The 19,979-nt window shown below is 40.2% G+C and overlaps 1 protein-coding gene across 1 annotated transcript in view; it reads left to right on the plus strand.

Moving 5' to 3' along the window:
- Window positions 1-7,290: 7,290 nt before the first annotated feature.
- Window positions 7,291-19,979, plus strand: part of TMPRSS12 (transmembrane serine protease 12) — a 33,842-nt gene continuing 21,153 nt past the window's right edge. Inside the window, exons 1-2 of the mRNA XM_005892033.2 lie at window positions 7,291-7,501; window positions 8,480-8,675. Coding sequence (XP_005892095.1) covers window positions 7,291-7,501; window positions 8,480-8,675 — 407 coding nt within the window. The remainder of the gene's footprint in view (window positions 7,502-8,479; window positions 8,676-19,979) is intronic.

Consider the following 19,979-nt stretch of genomic DNA (forward strand, 5'->3'; position numbering starts at 1 on the left):
ATTTACTGAGGTTTGATTTGTGATCCAGGATGTGGTCTATCCTGGAGAATGTTCCATGTGCACTTCAGAAGAAGGTGTATTCTTCTGCATTTGGATGGAATGTCCTGAAGATATCAATGAAATCCATCTCATCTAATGCAGCATTTAAGATTTGTGTTTTCGTATTAATTTTCTGTTTTGATGATCTGTCCACTGGTGTAAATGGGGTATTAAATTCTCCTGATATTATTGTGTTACTGTAAACTTTTCCTTTTATGTTTGTTAGTGGTTGTCTTATGTATTGAGGTGCTCCCATGTTGAGTGCATAGATATTTACAATTGTTATGCCTTCCTCTTGGACTGTTCCCTCATTATGTAGTGTCCTTCCTTATCTCTTGAAACCTTCTTTATTTTAAGGTCTATTTTGTCTGTTATGAGAATTGCTACTCCAGCTTTCTTTGGATTTCCATTCACATGGAATATATTTTTCCATCCTTTCACTTTCAGTCTATATGTGTCTTTAGATCTGAAGTGGGTTTCTTGTAGACAGCATATATATGGGTCTTATTTTTGTATCCACTCATCCAGTCTGTGTCTTTTGGTTGGAGCATTGAATCCATTTACATTTAAAGTAATCATTGATATGTTCTTATTGCCATTTCCTTAATTGTTTGGGGTTTGTTTTTGTAGATCTTTATATTTTCTTGTATTTCCTGACTATATAAGTCCCTTTAACATTTGCTGTAAAGCTGGTTTGGTGGTACTGACTTCTCTTAACTTTTGCTTGTCTGTGAAGCTTTTGATTTCTCCATCAATTCTGAATGAGATCCTTGCTGGGTAGAGTAATTTTGGTTGTAGATTTTTCCCTTCCAGTACTTTAAATATATCCTGCCATTCCCTTCTGGCCTGCAGAGTTTCTATTGAAAGATCAGCTGTTAAACATATGAATTTCCCTGGTATGTTACTTGTTGCTTTTCCCTTGCTGCTTTTAATAGTCTTTGTGTTTAATCTTTGTTAGTTTAATTAGTATATGTCTTGGCGTGTTTCTCCTTGAGTTTATCCTGTATGGGACTTTTTGCATCTCTTGGACTTGATTGACTATTTCCTTTTCCATGTTGGGGAAGTTTTCAACTATAATCTCTTCAAAAATTTTCTCATACCCTTTCTTTTTCTCTTCTTCTTCTGGGACCCCTATAATTTGAATGTTGGTGCATTTAATATTGTCCCAGAGATCTCTGAGACTACTCCCAGTTCTTTTCATTCTTTTTACTTTATTCTGCTCTTCAGCAGTTATTTTCACCATTTTATCTTCCAGCTCACTCATACATTCTTCTATTTCAGATATACTCTTGATTCCTTCTAGAATATTTTTAATTTCAATAATTGTGTTGTTTGTTTATTCTTTAATTCTTCTAGGTCTTTGTTAATTGATACTTGCATTTTCTCCATTTTCAAGATTTTGGATCATTTTTACTATCATTATTTTGAATTCTTTTTCAGGTAGTTTGCTTATTTCCTCTTCATTTATTTGGACTTGTGTGTTTCTAGTTTGTTCCTTCATTTGTGCAATATTTCTCTGCCTTTTCATTATTTTTTTTAACTTATTGTGTTTGAGATCTCCTTTTTCCAGACTTAAAGGTTGAATTCTTTCTTTCTTTTGGTTTCTGCCCTTGTAAGTTTGGTGCAGTGGTTTATATAAGCTTCATGTAGGATGTAACTTGTGCTTATGTTCTGGTGGAAGGAGGTGACTTTTTTTTTTTCCTCTGATGGGCAGGGCTAGTGCGGTGGTACTCCTGTCTGCTGATGACTGGGTTTGTGTTTTTGTCTTGTTTGTTGTTTGGATGAGGTGTCCTGCACAGGGTGCTACTGATAGTTGGGTGATGCCGGATCTTGTATACAGGTGGTTGCCTTTGTAGGAGTTCTCACTATTTAATATTACCTAGGGTGAGGAGTTCTCTGGTAGTCTAGGGTCTTGGAGTCAGTGCTCCCACTCCAAAGGCTCAGGGCTTGATCTCTGGCCAGGAACAGAGATTCCACAAGTGGTCTGTTATGGCATTAAATGGGATTAAAATAAATACCCCAAAACGAAAAGCCAAAGACAACCACAGACAAATGGCAATTACAAAATCAGGCAAATAATAATTAAAATAATGGACTATACACACATACATATACATCCATAAGCAAAATCAAAACAGTCCAACAAAAATGAAGTATAACAGATTGACCCGGTGAACAAAGGAAACCAAAAATGTTACCCACCAGTTAAGAACAAAACTAACTAAAGCACAAACTGGAAAACAAAACTAAAGCAGGGTACCAACTGGGGAATAAAGCAATGAAAGCAAAACTAACAAATATGGTGAGAAAAAGAAAGGAAAGAAAGAGAATAGAAATGCAAAGTTAAACAGAAGTAGATAAAGAATACTTACATATATTAAAGATTAACAGCAAGGGGTAAAGAACAGTAGGAAAAGCAAACAAAGGAATAAATGTAGAAAAAATAATAAGTTTTAAAAATTTAAATAAAAAGAGAGAGAAAAGGAAAACTCTACAGAACTGCAAAAGGCCAACATAGAGACAGAAATAACAGTGTGATTGAAAAAAAAAATCTCAAAAGCTTAAATAGATTTCACAATGCTAATAAAACCAACAACTACAACAGAAGGAGGGAAAATAACAAAAATAAATCCAAAGAAACTAAAGAACAAGTCAAAATATAAGAATAATAAATGTTTTTCTTGAGCCTCTGCTGTCAGCGTCCTTTCCCTCACTGGGAGTCACAGTCCACCTCACTTCGCTAGGATGCCCTCCAACACTGTGCTGGTCTCTGGACCTGCTGTGAGGGCAGCTTAGACTATAATCTGGTCCTACTCCTGTGTGTTCTTGCCTCCAATGTCCACAGCTGTCAGAACTAGTGCATTTTCTTTTGTGGGAGTGCTCAATGTCTTTTTATATATTCCATAGACAACAGGGTCTGACTAGTTGATCATGTGGATTTAATCTGCAGCTTGTACAGCTGCTGGTAAGGTTTTGGGCCTTCTTCCTTAGCCACACTGCCCCTGGGTTTCAATTGTGGTTTTATCTCCACCTCTGCATGTGGGTAGTCCACTGGGGTTTGCTCCTGATGCTGCCTTGAAGAACTTAGGTCTGCTCCAGTGAGTGCCAGGTATTGAGGTGCTGCTTGGGTTGCGGGGACCCTGGTGGCGCCAAGTGTGCAGGGATGTGGACTGCCTCAGCCACAGGAGTTAAAGGAGCATATGAGGGACTTAAAGGGGCACACTGGGTGGAGTCCTACTCTACTGTTCCCTGCATCAGGCAGTTGATGGGCCAGCCTTTATTGTTCAGCTGCTGGTGCTGATGTGCGGGGAGAGAGAGGCTATGGTGATGGCTCCACCCCTCATGCATGACTCAGCAGTATCCCTGCTTCCATGGCTGCCTCGCTTTCCTCTATAGGCACTTCCTCCCTCACGTCCTCTCAGTCTGTCTCCAAGCAGTCAACAGCAGCCTTCGCCCTGGGATTGTCCACAATCTCTATGCTCCAGTTCCCACCTGCTGCACCTTCTAGGGGACCTGCGTCCCTGTCCAGGGTACATATGTCTGTAGCAAGGATTGTCTGATTCTCATTTCATTTAAGTTGTCACAGATCAGCTGCTTTATGTTTCTTAGCCTCAAATGTTTCTCCTCTGACCCAGACAATTGCCCTGATGTGGGGATCAGACCCCTGCTTCAGTTCCCCCACCCGCTGAGGGTAGGTCCAGTCCTACTAACACTCCCTGCTTTTCCCCCTAGTTCATTCATCCTACTGAGTTTTGCGTGGTTCTATATATTCTTTTCCAGTGGTCAGGTACTCCTGCCTGTTCTCAGTAGGTGTACTGCAAGCCCTTCTGTGTCTGAAGGTGTATTCTTGATGTATCCGTGGAGAGAGATGTACTCCATGTACACCTACTCCTCTGCCATCTTGTTCTCTCTCAAAAACGTTTCTGCTTTTTAATACACTCTCTAGGTTGGTCATAGCTTTTCTTCCAAGGAGCAAGCGTTTTTTAATTTCACGGTTGCACTTACCATCCACAGTGATTTTGGAGCCTAAGAAAATAAACTCTGTCATTGCTTCTACATTTCCCCCTTCTATTTGTCATGAAATGAGGGAACTGGATGCCATGATCTTAATTTTTTGAATGTTGAGTTTCAAGTCAGCTTTTTGACTCTCCCCTTTCACCCTCAAGAGGTTCTTTACTTCCTCTTCACTTTCTGCCTTTAGAATGGTGGTGGTGGTTGTTCAGTCACTAAGTTGTGTCCAACTCTTTGCGACCCCATGGACTGCAGCCAGGTTTCCCTGTTCTTCATCATCTCCCGGAGTTTGCTCAGATCCATGTCCATTGAGTCTGTGATGCTATCTAACTATCTCATCTTCTGCTGCCCTCTTTTCCTTTTGCCTTCAATCTTTCCCAGCATCAGGGTCTTTTCCAATGAGTTGGCTCTTCACATTAGGTGGCCAAAGTATTGGAGCTTCAGCATCAGTCCTTACAATGAATATTCAGGGTTGATTTCCTTTAGGATTAGAATGGTATCATCTGTATATCTGAGGTTGTTGGTATTTATCCCAGCAATCTTGATCCAGCTTACAATTTATCCAGCCCAGCATTTTACATGATATACTCTGTATGTAAGTTAAATAAGCAGGGTGACAATATATAGCCTTGACATACTCTTTTCCCAATTGTGAACCAGTCTGTTGTTCCATATCTGGTTCTGACTGTTGCTTCTTGACCTATATACAGGATTCTCAGGAGACAGGTTAGGTGGTCTGGTATTCCCATCTCTTTAAGAATTTTCCACAGTTTGTTGTGATCTACAGTCAAAAGACTTCAGTGTAGTTAATGAAGTAGATGTTTTTCTAGAATTCCTTGCTTTCTCTATCATCTAACAGATGTTGGCAATTTGATCTCTGGTTCCTCGGCCTTTTCTAAATCTAGTTTGTACATCTGGAAGTTCTCAGTGCACGTACTGCTGAAGCCTAGCTTTAAATATTTTGAGCATAACCTTATCAGCATGTGGAATGAATGCAACTGTGCAGTAGTTTGAACATTCTTTGGCACTGCCCTTCTTTGGGACTGGAATGAAAACTGACCTTTTAGAATAGGCCAATCCAAATCACCAAATGCTGGTACGAATGTGGAACAGGAACCCTCACTCATTGCTAATGGGAATGCAAAAATGGTGCAGCAAGTTTGGAAGACAGTTTGGCCATTTCTTACAAAACTAAACATACTCTTACTGTATGATCCAGCAATTGCACTGTTTGATATTTGCCCAAAAGAGCTTAAAACTTATGTTTATACAGAAATCTGCACACAGGTATTTATAGCAAATGTACTCCTAATTGCCAAAACTTGCAAGCAACTAAGTTATTCTTCAGTAGGTGAATGGATAAGCTTCGGTATATCCAGATAACAGAATACTATTGATCACTAGAAAAAAGTGAGATCTCAAGTCATGAAAAGATATAGAGAAATGTTAAATGCATATTGCTAAGTAAAAGAAACCAATCTGAAAGGCTACATACTGTATGTATGTATTATATATTCTGAAAAAGGCAAAACTATGGAAACAGTACATGAAGAGTGGCTGCATTAACGAAATCCATAAGACAAACACATAAAAGACCTAAGCAGGTACTTAATATGACATAATTAATGTCCCTTAAATACAGGATGAAAACATGAAAACATATTCAAATATTCAAATTCATTTAAAGTCAGGAAAATGCAGATTGAAACCATGAGCCCTCAATTTATACCCATCAGACTGCTAAATTAAAAAGCAGCAGAAAGGAGTACATCAAGGCTGTATATTGTCACCCTGCTTATTTAACTTATATGCAGAGTACATCATGAGAAATGTGGGGCTGGAGGAAGCACAAGCTGGAATCAAGATTGCTGGGAGAAATATCAATAACCTCAGATATGCAGATGACACCACCCTTATGGCAGAAAGTGAAGAAGAACTAAAGAGCTTCTTGATGAAAGTCAAAGAGGAGAGTGAAAAAGTTGGCTTAAAGCTCAACATTCAGAAAACTAAGATCATGGCATCTGGCCCCATCACTTCTTGGCAAATAGATGGGGAAACAGTGGCTGACTTTATTTTGACTCCAAAATCACTGAAGATGGTGATTGCAGCCAAGAAATTAAAAGACACTCCTTGGAAGGAAAGTCGTGACCAACCTAGACAGCATATTCAAAAGCAGAGACATTACTTTGCCAACAAAGGTCTGAATAGTCAAGGCTATGGTTTTTCCAGTAGTCATGTATGGTTGTGAGCACTGGACTATAAAGAAAGCTGAGCGCAGAAGAATTGATGCTTTTGAACTGTGGTGTTGGAGAAGACTCTTGAAAGTCCCTTGGATTGTAAGGAGATCCAACCAGTCCATCCTAAGGAAGATCAGTCCTGGGTGTTCACTGGAAGGACTGATGTTGAAGCTGAAACTCCAATATTTCGGCCACCTGATGCAAAGAGTTGACTCATTTGAAAAGACCCTGATGTAGGGACAGATTGAAGGCCGGAGGAGAAGGGGATAATAGAGGATGAGATGGTTAGATGGCATCACCGACTCCATGGACGTCAGTCTGGGTAAACTCTGGAAGTTGGTGATGGACTGAGAGGCCTGGTGTGCTGCGGTTCATGGGGTCACAAAGAATTGCACACGACTGATCATCTTAGGCTGAACTGAACTGAACTGAAATTTGATTCTATCAGCTCAGCCTAAGATGATCAGTTGAAGGTAAACTACTACAAAAATATAGTAAGATCAATGTGTACAAATGAAACTGGCCTCAGATCCCAACCTCCGTACTTCTCTGCCTTCTGCTTTACATTTCCCTTCTCCAGCTTACCCACTTCAGTTTAGACGCTCTTCCTTCTGGAAGCCTTCCTGGCCCTGGAAATCTGAGCTAGCAGCGCCCTCCAGTGGTTCCAGCTCTAAGCGTGTAGATCTGGCTCAGGAAGGTCTCATCAGCGAATCCGCAGACCCTGGCTGAGGGCGAGATACTCCGTCTGTCCGGTAACTAGAACAACGGGGAGGCCTGATTCATCCAGGTTATCTCGGCAGCCTCACAGGCCTCACGTATGGCTTCTAGCCTACTTCACGTGCACAGTCCTTCCCCGCCGCCCCGCACGCTTCGCCACTGCCTTCCACTCCCCTCTCTCCCACCTCGCAAACCACATCATCTAGGCCGCAGGCCCACGAGCTCGCGGAGAGGCGGGAGCCGGCAAGAAATGCCTGCCGCCATCTTGCCCACCGGGAGTTCAGACATGGCGCTGGGGCTCCCGAGTGCAGCGCTGTTGTTTCTGGCGAGCGCTCTCATATGCTCAGAACACTACTCGCTCTTCTCTGAAAGGAGTAGGCGCGGCTCCTCGTGGGAACAGGCTGGCGGTCTGGGGTGGCCTGAGGCCGTGAGTAGGAGGCCCAGAGGGCAGAAGGCGCGCGAGGCCCGCGAACAGCAAGAGTTGGACGCAAAGGGCAGTATCTGTTCTCTTCTTTAGTCAGTCGCCCTTTCTTTCTTTTGTCCCACTTAAGTAGTATTTGAATTTGGGGCCCTCCTTTTCTGTTTTTACCAACTGCCTTTACCTAAAAATGTACAGACCCTAGCTGCTGCTGCTGCTAAGTCGCTTCAGTCATGTCCGACTCTGTGCGACTCCATAGACGGCAGCCCACCAGGCTCCCCCGTCCCTGGGATTCTCCAGGCAAGAACACTGGAGTGGGTTGCCATTTCCTCCTCCAATGCATGAAAGTGAAAAGTGAAAGTGAAGTCGCTCAGTCGTGTCCGACTTTTAGCGACCCCATGGACTGCAGCCTACCAGGCTCCTCCGTCCATGGGATTTTCCAGGCAAGAGTACTGGAGTGGGGTGCCACTGCCTTCTCCCATACAGACCCTTGCAGTTCTATATTAATGATGACTGTAATAGTAGTACTTTTGGTAGAAATGACATACACTTGTGCGTCTGTATATGCACCTTAAAATATTCTGGGGTGTGTCATTCCCACTTTACAGATTAATAGTTCATTGAAATTCAAAGCTTAAAGGGCTGTTAGGTGACTTTTTCATGCTGTTCAGAAAAATTAACCCCACAAGTTAAACGGCAAGTATTAGAAACTGTAGCTCTTGGTTCACCAGTCCCAGGAGCTCTCAGTTGCCATTTCAGATAAGGAAAAATGTGTTACCTGACCAGAGAAACTTATCTCACTATTACACTTTTCAGAAGCAAAGTTTTAAAATTCATGAATTGAGCTTATTTGATGTCTATTTGTAAGCAATCTGACATCATGTTTGTTTTAACTCGCTAAGATTTTTTTGTCAAATATGGGCATAGCTTAGGTATCCAGCTTGCTCTATCAGTTTTTTTTAATAGGAATTTAAAGATTATATAAATGTATTAAGATTAGAAACAAATACATATAATAATATGTTCAGTTCAAATAATATATCATTTTTATTTTTAGATTGTGGAATAGCACCACTTATGCATATGTTCAAGGGGTCTCGGATTGTAGGGGGCACAGAGGCTCAAACTGGCGCATGGCCATGGCTAGTTAGCCTACAGATTCATTCTGGCAGATTTGGTGCTCATGTATGTGCGGGAAGCTTAGTGAAAAATAGATGGGTCCTCACGGCTGCCCACTGCACTAAAGACGCTAGGTATGTATTCAGAACATTCCTACTTTATTATTTTAGGGGATATTTTGAAGCTCTTCTCACCTATTAAGTCCTGACATTGCACCTTTACTGGTCTGTTCCTTTGAGACGGTGGGGAGACTAACGCATTTGGAGAGGGGCAACCTGTATCCTAGTCCTCCTCTGACACTTTGTGGTGCAGTGGTTTTAAGTAAGGTTCCAGAACCTACTAGATGTACCAACTTGATCAAATAATATAGCTGTGTTACACTGTCACAGAGGGTGACTTCCCTGGTGGCTCAGACGGTAAAGCATCTGCCTACAATGCGGGAGACCCAGGTTCGATCCCTGGGTAGGGTCGTGAAGAGTCGGACACGACTGAAGGACTTCACTTTCACTTTTCACTTTCATGCATTGGAGAATCCACTCCAGTACTCTTGCCTGGAAAATCCCGTGGACGGAGGAGCCTGGTAGGCTACAGTCCATGGGGTCACAAAGAGTAGGACACGACTGAGTGACTTCACACTTCACATACTGTCACAGAATCTTAGAGTTCACAGAGGTATTTTAAGGGTTTAGTTCAATTCTCTGTCCTATATTTGAATCCTTCTTACAGTACTGAAATAAAGGGTTCTCTAGTCTGAAATAATTATTGCTTTAATGCATTGAGCCGGGCATTTTTTCATACACAATTTCCACTACTCCCCACAACCACTCTTTGCTAGAGGGAGACCCTGACTGGAAAGCAACAAAATCAGGGATCAAATCCAGGTGTGTCAGAATGAAAATCCACACACGTAACCATACCATTTGGCTTTCTACTTAAAAACTACCTTTTGTGATGATGAACCTTGGAAAGAACCTCATTTAAATTTTGTACAGCTTTAATTCTTAGAAAGCCTTTCCTTATGCTGAATAAGTGTCTTGACTTTTATTCTGCCTGTTGAAGCCATATGTATTAAATTTCATTCCTCTTCCAAGCATTTGAAGATAGTATTAATTTTCCACCTAACAGTTCTCAAACCTAAATCTTATTGATATTTTTACCTTTTTACTCAACAAAAACTTACTCAATATGTTATATACTAGGAACTGGGCAAGATGCTGAGGAAGTCAACATTACTGAGGTACAGTCTATTTTTTAGGAGTTCCTCCTGTTTCAGAAAACTCTGCTACTTCTATTCCTGTTCCCCTTCATTTTCTAAATCTTGCACCATCAGCTGTCCCTTATTCCTTCTTAAAACAACTATTTATCAAAGACCTGCTCTGAGATTAGGTACTGTTTAAGGATGTTACATATAATTCTGTATTTAAATAAAATACCCTCTCAGTAGCCCTCTGGGAGAAGGCAGTGGCAACCCACTCCAGTACTCTTGCCTGGCAAATCCCATGGATGGAGGAGCCTGGTAGGCTGCAGTCCATGGGGTCGCTAAGAGTCAGATATGACTGAGTGACCACTTTCACTTTCCACTTTCATGCATTGGAGAAGGAAATGGCAACCCACTCCAGTGTTCTTGCCTGGAGAATCCCATGGACGGAGAAGCCTGGTAAGCTGCAGTCCATGGGGTCGCACAGAGTCGGACACGACTGAAGCGACTTGGCAGCAGCAGCAGCAGCCCTCTGAAATTGCTGTTACCTCCATTTCACACTTGAGGAATCCAGAGATCAGAGAGATTTGGTAACTTGCCCAAGATCACACTGCTGTAAAGTGGCAATCTATTGATTTAAACCTATTCTCAAATCTATGCTGTTTCATTATATCTCACTGTCTCTTTAGTATTTTTCAATATTTTCCTCGTTTCTTCCCTACAGCTTTCAAACATGTGTAGCTCAACTCATCATTATTTAACAAACAAACGAACCCTACCTGTTTCTGTTCTTCCTTTCTGTTCGGGTTTTTTTCTCCAGGACTTGGAAATGACGAACCTGAAAGAATGACATTTGGACAGTCTCTTGTAAGGACTGACAAGTTTATTTTTGTAGTCAAGTTTTTTTATAGAAGCAGGAACAAAGAGCTTAAAGTATGCGGCTGGCAGAGCGCATATGGAGTTAACACATAATCAGTAAAGACATTTTAAGGACAGCGCGCTCTAAATGACTCATGGGCTTATCTCACAACCCGCTCTCACAAGTAACATCCCTACTTATTATTAACTCTTGGTGCTGAGCATAACCAAAGGCAGGAGATGTTTTATTGTCTGCAGTGTAAAGCTGAGTATTTTTGGCCCTTTGTCATTTTTTCAAGGACTTTCTCCTTTTACGGCTATTTTGCACTATGCTTCTCAACACTTTCACTACTAGATTCCTTGAAAAAAAAAGGCTCCTTTTGTTCCACCTGCATTGACTCATAAAATCCCAGTTGCAATCTGATTTCCCAGCGTGCAATAGAACACACTATTAAAGACCCACCTCCATGCCAAATCCAATGAGCTCCACTCAATCCTTATCCTATTTTATCTCTATAACATTTGGCAAAGTTGATTACTGTTCTCTTCTTTCTTACTGGCTGCGCCATGTGGCTTGTAGGATCTTAATTCCCTGACCAGGGATCCAGCTCACACCCTCTGCATTGGAAGTGTGGGGTTTAACCACTGGACCACCAGGGAAGCCTTGTCATCTTTTAAATGACAGTATTTTCAAGAGTTCCACCTTCTATCCTCTTTCCTTATCATCTGAACTCTTTCTGAGAGATGTCTCATCTCGGAAATGAGATGAGACTCCTGTTTTAGGAGTCATCATGTGCTAGTAACTCCCAAGTCTCTCCAGCTGAGTCATATTTCCAGCTCCCTCCTATACATATATATTGGAGTCACATTCTCAAGAAGTCTAAACATGAAATTTTTAAATCTTTCTTCTAATTCTTTCCCTTCTCTATTTTCTTAGATAATAGCTTCACCAACAGTTCCATTACCCAGAGAGTTAGTTGACTCTCTGCAGTATCTCTTAAATTTGTTTCTTTTTGTCTCCCAATACTACTCTCCATTGATTAGAAGTAGATTCAGAATATCAGTCTCCATATCCTTAGTTCCTTACTCCTTACACTGTTACTGTGGTAAATATCTGAATGAATGTGAAGTGGTATCTCATTGTGGTTTTCATTCACATTTCCCTAATGATTAGTGACGGTGAGCACATTTCCATGTGCTTTCTGGCCATCGTATTTCTTCTTCCTTTTTTTAAAGTTTGATTTACTTTAGCTTTGGCTGCACCATGCAGCATGTTCTGTATGCAGGTCAGGAAGCAACAGTTAGAACTGGACATGGAACAACAGACTGGTTCCAAATAGGAAAAGGAGTACGTCAAGGCTGGATATTGTCAACCTGCTTATTTAACTTATATGCAGAGTACATCATGAGAAATGCTGGGCTGGAGGAAGCACAAGCTGGAATCAAGACTGCCGGAAAAATATCAATAACCTCAGATGTGCAGATGACACCACCCTTATGGCAGAAAGTGAAGAACTAAAGAGCCTCTTGATGAAAGTGAAAGAGGAGAATGAAAAAGTTGGCTTAAAGCTTAACATTCAGGAAACAAAGATCATGGCATCCAGGCCCATCACTTCATGGCAAAGAGATGCAGAAACAGTGGAAACAGTGACATTTTATTTTTGGGGGGTCCAAAATCAGTGCAGATGGTGACTGCAGCCATGAAATTAAAAGATGCTTACTCCTTGTAAGGAAAGTTATGACCAACCTAGAGAGCACATTAAAAAGCAGAGACATTACTTTGCCAACAAAGGTCCGTCTAGTCAAGGCTATGGTTTTTCCAATGGTCATGTATTGATGTGAGAGTTGGACTATAAAGAAAGCTGAGTGCCAAGAATTGATGCTTTTGAACTGTGGTGTTGGAGAAGACTTGAGAGTCCTTTGGACTGCAAGGAGATCCAACTAGTCCATGCTAAAGGAAATAAGCCCTGAATATTCATTGGAAGGACTGATGTTGAAGCTGAAACTTCAATACTTTGGCCACCTGATTCGAAGAGCTGACTCACTGGAAAAGACCTTGATGCTGGGAAAGATTGAGGGCAGGAGAAGGGGAGGACAGAGGATGAGATGGTTGGATGGCATCACCAATTCAATGGACGTGAGTGTGAGTAAACTCCGGGAGTTGGTGATGGACAGGGAGGCCTGGTGTGCTGCAGTCCATGGGGTTGCAAAGAGTCGGACATGACTGAGTGACTGAACTGAACTGAACTGAACTGATGCAGTATGTGGGATCTTAGTTCTCGGACTAGCAATCAAACCTGGAAGCATGAACCACCAAAAAAGTTCTGTATTCTTCTTTGAAGAACCATTTATTCAAGTCCTTTCCCCGTTTTTGAACTGGGCTGTTTGGATTTTTGTGGATATTGAGCTGTAGGAATGCTTTATTTATTTTCAATATTAATCCCTTACTAGTCAAGGCTATGGTTTTTCCAGTGGTCATGTATGGATGTGAGAGTTAGACTATGAAGAAAGCTGAACGCTGAAGAATTGATGCTTTTGAACTGTGGTGTTGGAGAAGACTCTTGAGAGTCCCTTGGACTGCAAGGAGATCCAACCAGTCCATCTTAAAGGAGATCAGTCCTGGGTGTTCTTTGGAAGGACTGATGCTGAAGCTGAAACTCCAATACTTTGGCCACCTCACGCGAAGAGTTGACTCATTGGAAAAGACTCTGATGCTGGGAGGGATTGGGGGCAGGAGGAGAAGGGGACGACAGAGGATGAGATGGCTGGATGGCATCACTGACTCGATGGACATGAGTTTGAGTGAACTCCGGGAGTTGGTGTTGGACTGGGAGGCCTGGCGTGCTGAGATTCCCGGGGTCGCAAAGAGTCAGACACGACTGAGTGACTGAACTGACTGACGGAAATATATATGATTTGCAAACATTTTCTCAAATTCTGTGACTTGTCTTTTCACTCTCTTAATAGTGTCCTTTTATGCAAAAGTTTTAACTTTGACCAACTCCAATTTATTTTTTTCTTTTGTTATTTATATGTTTGATGTCACATCTGAGAATCATTGCCAAATCCAATATCATGAAGCTTTTCTTCTGTGTTTTCTTCTAAGAGTTACATAGCTTTATTCTTACACTTAGGTCTTTGATCTGTGTTGACTTAACTTTTGCATATGTTATAAAGTAGGATCCAATTTCATTCTTTTGTATGTAGATATCCAATTTTCCCAGCACCATTGCTGAAAAGTCTTTCCTTTCTCCATTGAATAGTCTTGGTACTCTTGTTGAAAATCAACTGACCACATATGCAAGAGTGTATTTCTGGGCTCTCTAGTCTTTTCATTGCCATATATGTCCGCCCTTATGCTAGTACCGCACTGTTTTGATTACTGTAGCTTTTCATTAAGTTTTGAAAACTAGAGGTATGATCCTCCAACTTCATTCTTCTTTTTCAGATTTATTTTGGCTACTTGGGGTCTTTTGATATTCCCTATGAATTTTAGGATTTTTTTTTAATTTCTGCAAAAACATTGGTATTGGTATAGGTGCTGCATTGACTCTATGGAGCATTCTGTGTAGTACTGTCATTTTTAACAATATTAAGTCTTCCAATACATGAACAAGGGATGTCTTTCCATTTATTTACATCATCTTTAATTTCTTTTAGCAAAGTTTTGTAGTTTTCAGTGTATATAACTTGCTTTCTTAATCTTATGGTCTGAATATAAATTGAAGTCAGTTCAGTTCAGTTGCTCAGTCATGTCCAACTCTTTGTGACCCCAATGGACTGCAGCACTCCAGGCTTCCCTGTCCAGCACCAACTCCTGGAGCTTGCTTAAACTCATGTTCATTGAGTTGGTAATGCCATCCAACCATCTCATCCTGTCATCCCCTTCTCCTTCTGCCTTCAATCTTTTCCAGCATCAGGGTCTTTTCCAAGGAGTCAGTTCTTAGCATCAGGTAGCCAAAGTATTGGAGCTTCAGCTTCAGCATCAGTCCTTCCATGAATATTCAGGACTGATTTCCTTTAGGATTGACTGGTTGGATCTCCTTGCAGTCCAAGGGACTCTCAAGAGTCTTCTCCAACACCACAGTTCAAAAGCATCAATTCTTCGGTGCTCAGCTTTCTTTATAGTCCAACTCTCACATCCATACCTGACTCCTGGAAAAACCATAGCCTTGACTAGATGGACCTTTGTTGGCAAAGTAATGTCTCTGCTTTTTAATATGCTGTCTATGTTGGTCATAGCTTTTCTTCCAAGGAGCAAGCATCTTTTAATTTCATGGTTGCAGTCACCATCAGCAATGATTTTGGAGCCCAAGAATATAAAGTCTGTCACTGTTTCCATTGTTTCCCCATCTATTTGCCATGAAGTAATGGAACCAGATGCCATGATCTTAGTTTTCTGAATGTTGAGTTTTAAGCCAGCTTTTTCACTCTTCTCTTTCACCCTCATCAAGAGGCTCTTTAGTTGTTCTTCACTTTCTGCCATAAGGATAGTGTCGTCTGCATATCTGAGGTTACTGATATTTCTCCCGGCAATCTTGATTCTAGCTTGTGCTTCATCCAGCCCAGCATTTTGCATGATATACTCTGCGTGTAAGTTAAGTAAGCAGGGTGACAATATACATCCTTGACGTACTTCTTTCCCAGTTTTGAACCAGTCAGGTTCCATGTCTGGTTCTAACTGTTGCTTCTTGACCTACATACTGGTTTCTCAGAAGGCAGGTAAGGTGGTCTGGTATTCCTATCTCTTTAAGAATTTTCCAGTTTGTGGTGATCCACACAGTAAGTAATACAAACTGATTTAGCTATTCTTTGTCATTTGATGGAGGATTTAATCTGTTTACATTTAAACTAATTATTGATAGGTAAGGACTTACTATTGCCATCTTAATTGTTTTCTGGTTTTTTTATAGATCCATTATTCCTTGTTTATTAGCCTGCTGTTTTGTGTGTGCGTGTGCTTTGATGTCTTTTGGTATGAGTAAGCCTTGACTTCTTTTTTTAAATTTATTTTTAATTGGAGAATAATTGTTTTACAAAGTTGTGTTGGTTTCTGCCATACAACAATGTGAATCAGCCATAAGTATACATATGTCCCTGCCCTCTTGTCACAGAGCACAAGGTTGGGGTCCCTGTGTTATACACCAACTTCCCACTATCTGTTTTACACATGCTAATGTTGCTTTGACTTCTTTATTGTGTCCTTTTGTGTAATTGCTACAGGTTTTTCCCTTGAGATTATCAAGAAGTTTACACAAACTACCTTAAAATTATAACATCATATTTTAAGCTGTTACAACTTCAATAGAATTCCTAAACTTTACACTTTAGCTTTTCCTCCACCTCACATTTTAGGATACTGTTGTAATGGTTTATGTATTTTTATGTAACTAATGGATGATTATAGTTATGATTATTTTTACTACATTAATTTAACTTTTAAACTAAAATTGTAAGTAAATTATATGCCACTATTACCAAATTACCGAATGTAAGTTTGACTGTATGTTTACCATTACCAATGAGTTTTGCACTACCTTTTAATGTCTTTATGATGTTAATTAGTGTCCTTTTACTTTCACTCAAAGAACCTCCTTTAGCACTTCTTGTAAGGTTGTTGTTCAGTCGATCAATTGTGTCTGACCCTGTGACCCAATGGACTGTAGCACGCCAGTCTTCCAAGTCCTTCACCATCTTTCAGAGTTTGCTCAAATTCATGTCCATTGAGTCAGTGATGGCATCCAACCATTTTGTCCTCTGTTACCTCCTTCTCCTCCTGCCTTCAATCTTTCCTAGTATCAGTAAGTGTGTTAGTCACTCAGTCATGCCTGACTCTTTGCGATCCCATGGACTGTAGCCTGCCAGGCTCCTCTTTCCATGAAATTTTCCAGGCAAGAATACTGGAGTGGGTTTCCATTTCTTTCCCAGCATAGGGTCTCTTCCAGTAAGTCAGCTGTTCACATCGGGTGGCCAAAGGATTGGCACTTTAGCTTCAGCATCAGTCCTTCCAATGAATATTCAGGGTTGATTTCATTTAGGATTGACTAACTTGATCTCCTTGCAGTCCAAGGGACTCAAGAGTCTTCTCCAACACCATAGTTCAAAAGCATCAGTTCTTTGGCACTCAGTCTTCTTTATGGCCCAGCTCTCACATCCATACATGATACTGGAAAAACCACAGCTTTGACTACATAGACCTTTGTCAGAAAAGTAATGTCTCTGCTTTTTAATACACTGTCTAGGTTTGTCATAGCTTTTCTTCCATGGAGCAAATGTCTTTTAATTTCATGGCTGCAGTCACCATCCACAGTGATTCTGGAGCCCAAGAAAATAAAGTCTGTCACTGTTTCCATTGTTTCCCCATCTATTTGCCATGAAGTGATGGAACCAGATGCCATGATCTTAGTTTTCTGAATGCTGAGTTTTAAGCCAGCTTTTTCACTCTCCTCTTTCATCCTCATCAAGAGGCTCTTTAGTTTCTCTTCACTTTCTGCCATTAGGGTGGTTATCATCTACATATCTGAGGTTATTGATATTTCCCCCAGAAATCTTGATTCCAGCTTGTGAATCATCCAGCCCAGCATTTCACATGATGTACTCTGCATATATGTTAAATAAGCAGAGTGACAATGTACAGCCTTGACATACTCTTTTCCCAACTTTGAACCAGTCCATTGTTCCATGTCCAGTTCTAACTGTTGCTTCTGGACCTGCATACAGGTTTCTCAGGAGGCAGGTAAGGTGGTCTGGTATTCCCATCCCTTTAAGAATTTTCCACAGTTTGTTGTGATCCACACAAAGGCTTTAACATAGTCAATGAAGCAAAAGATGTTTTTCTAGAATTCTTTTGTAAGGTTAATGTAGTAGTAATGAACTCCTTCAGCTTTTGTTTGTTCAGGAAGTCTTTATCCAACAATTTTCTGTCTACAAGGGACTCACTTTAGTTTTAAAGGCACACATAGGGGACTTCCCCGGTGGTTCAGCAGTTACAAGTTTGTCTTGCAATGCAGGGGGTGCAGTTCAGTTCCAGGGAACTAAGATCTCATATGCCATGGAGCAACTGAGCCTGCATGCCACAACCAGACAGCACACACATCACAGTGAAAGTTCCCACATGAGACTATGAAGGTCCCATGTGCAGCAACGAAGATTCCATGTGCAGCAATCTTCATTGCTGCACCAGACCACCTTACCTGCCTCCTGAGAAACCTGTATGCAGGTCCAGAAGCAACAGTTAGAAGCAGCCAAATAGATAAATTAAAAAAAATTTTTTTAAGGCACATATAGACTGAGAGTGAAGGGATGGAAAAAGATATTTCAAGAAATTGGTAACCTCCTAAAAAGCAAGGGTATTTATATTAGACAAAATAGACTTTAAGCATAAAATGGTAAAAGAGACAAGAAAAGATCAGCATACAATGGAAAAGACCCTGATGCTGGGAAAGATTGAAGGAAAAGGAGAAGAGGGTAGGAGAAGATGAGATGGTTAGATAGCATCACCCACTCAATGCACATGAATCTGCAAACTCCAGAAGATGATGAAGGACAGGGAAGCCTGTTGTGCTGTAGGCCATCAAAGAGTCAGACACAACTTAGTGACTGAACAACAATAATAAAGGGGTCAAGCCATCAAGAAGATATAATAACAGTAAGTATTTATGCATCCAACACTGGAGCGTCTAAATATATAAAGCAAGAACTAACAGAGTTAAAAGGAGAAATAAATAGCAATTCAGTAATAGTTGGGGACTTTAGTTGGGGATCTTAACAATTGACAGATCATCTAGAGAGAGAATCAATAAGGCAACAGCAGATTTAAACAATGCTATAGATCAAGAAGGACTTAACAGACATAGACAACCTTCTAGCCAACAGCAGCAGACTATACATTCTTCTCAAGTACACATGGAACATTTTCTATGACAGACCATATGTTAGGCCACAAAACAAGTCAGCAAATTCAAGGAGACCGAAATCATACCAAGGATCTTCTCTGAACACAATAGCATGAAAGTAGAAATGAATAAAAAGAGGAAAATTGGAAAATGCATGAATACATGGAAATTAAACAATACTCTCCTAGGAAACCAATGGATCAAAGAAGAAACTAAAAGAGAAATTTAAAAAGGATTTTGAGACAAAAATGGAAACACAACTTAAGCAGCAAAAGCAGTTCTAAGAGAGAAGTTCATGGCAATAAATGTATATATTAAGAAGCAAGATAATACCAAATAAAGAACCCACCTCTGTACCTGAAGGAACTAGAAAAAGAAGAAACTGAACCTAAAATTAGAAGGAAGGAAATAATAAAGATTAGCACAGTGTTAAATAGATACCAAAAATATATAAAACATTAACCAAACTAAGAGTTGGTTCTTTGAAAAGATAAACAAAATTGATAAACACTTATTTACCAAGGAAAAAAGAGGTATAACTTATACCACAGAAATACAAAGGATCATAAGATTTTTTAAATGGGTATAGAATCTGAGTAGATATTTTTCCAGAGAAGATAAATGGTCAACAGGTACCCAGAAAGATGCTCAACTCACTAGTCATTAGGGAAATGTAAATTAAAACCACAATGAAATATTACCTTACAATGACCATCATCAAAATAGACAGCTAACAAATGCTGGTGTGGATATGGAGGAAAAGGAACACTTGTGAACTGCTTATAGGAGTATATAAATTGGTATATCTACTATGGAAAAACAGTATGGAGGGTTCTCAAAAAATTAAAAATAGTACTATAACATGATCCAGCAATTCTATCTCTGGGACTATATCCAAAAGGGATGAAACATTAACTCGAAAAGATACCTGCACCCCATGTTCATAGCAGAATTATTTATAACAGCTTCTAAGTGACAAGTAATGGATGAATGGATAAAAAAGTAAAGAAATGTGATGTGTGTGTGTGTGTGTATAATTTAGCCATAAATAATGAGGAAATCCTATCATTTGTGACACTGTGGACGGATCTTGAAGGCATCATGCTAAGTCAAATAAGTCTGACAGACAAATTCATACTGCATGTTCTCCGTTATAAGTAGAATCCAAAAAAACCAAAAAATCCCCACCAAATTCAGAGAAAAAGAGATGAGATTTGTGGCTTGTTTCCAGAGGCAGGCTGAAGGATATTGGAGGAGAGGTAGTCAAAGGTACAAACTTCCATCATAAGATAAATAAGAACTAGGAATATAACGTACAACATGATGAGTATAGTTAAGACTGCTGTATGATATACAGGAAAATTGTTAAGAGAGTATGTCCTAAGAGTTTTCATCACAAGGAGAATTTTTTTCTTTCTTTTTTATTGCATATAAATGAGATAATGGATGTTACTTAAACCTATTGTGGTAATCACTTTACAATATAT

This window comes from Bos mutus, chromosome 5 (genome assembly GCF_027580195.1).
Source record: "Bos mutus isolate GX-2022 chromosome 5, NWIPB_WYAK_1.1, whole genome shotgun sequence".
Taxonomy (NCBI): domain Eukaryota; kingdom Metazoa; phylum Chordata; class Mammalia; order Artiodactyla; family Bovidae; genus Bos; species Bos mutus.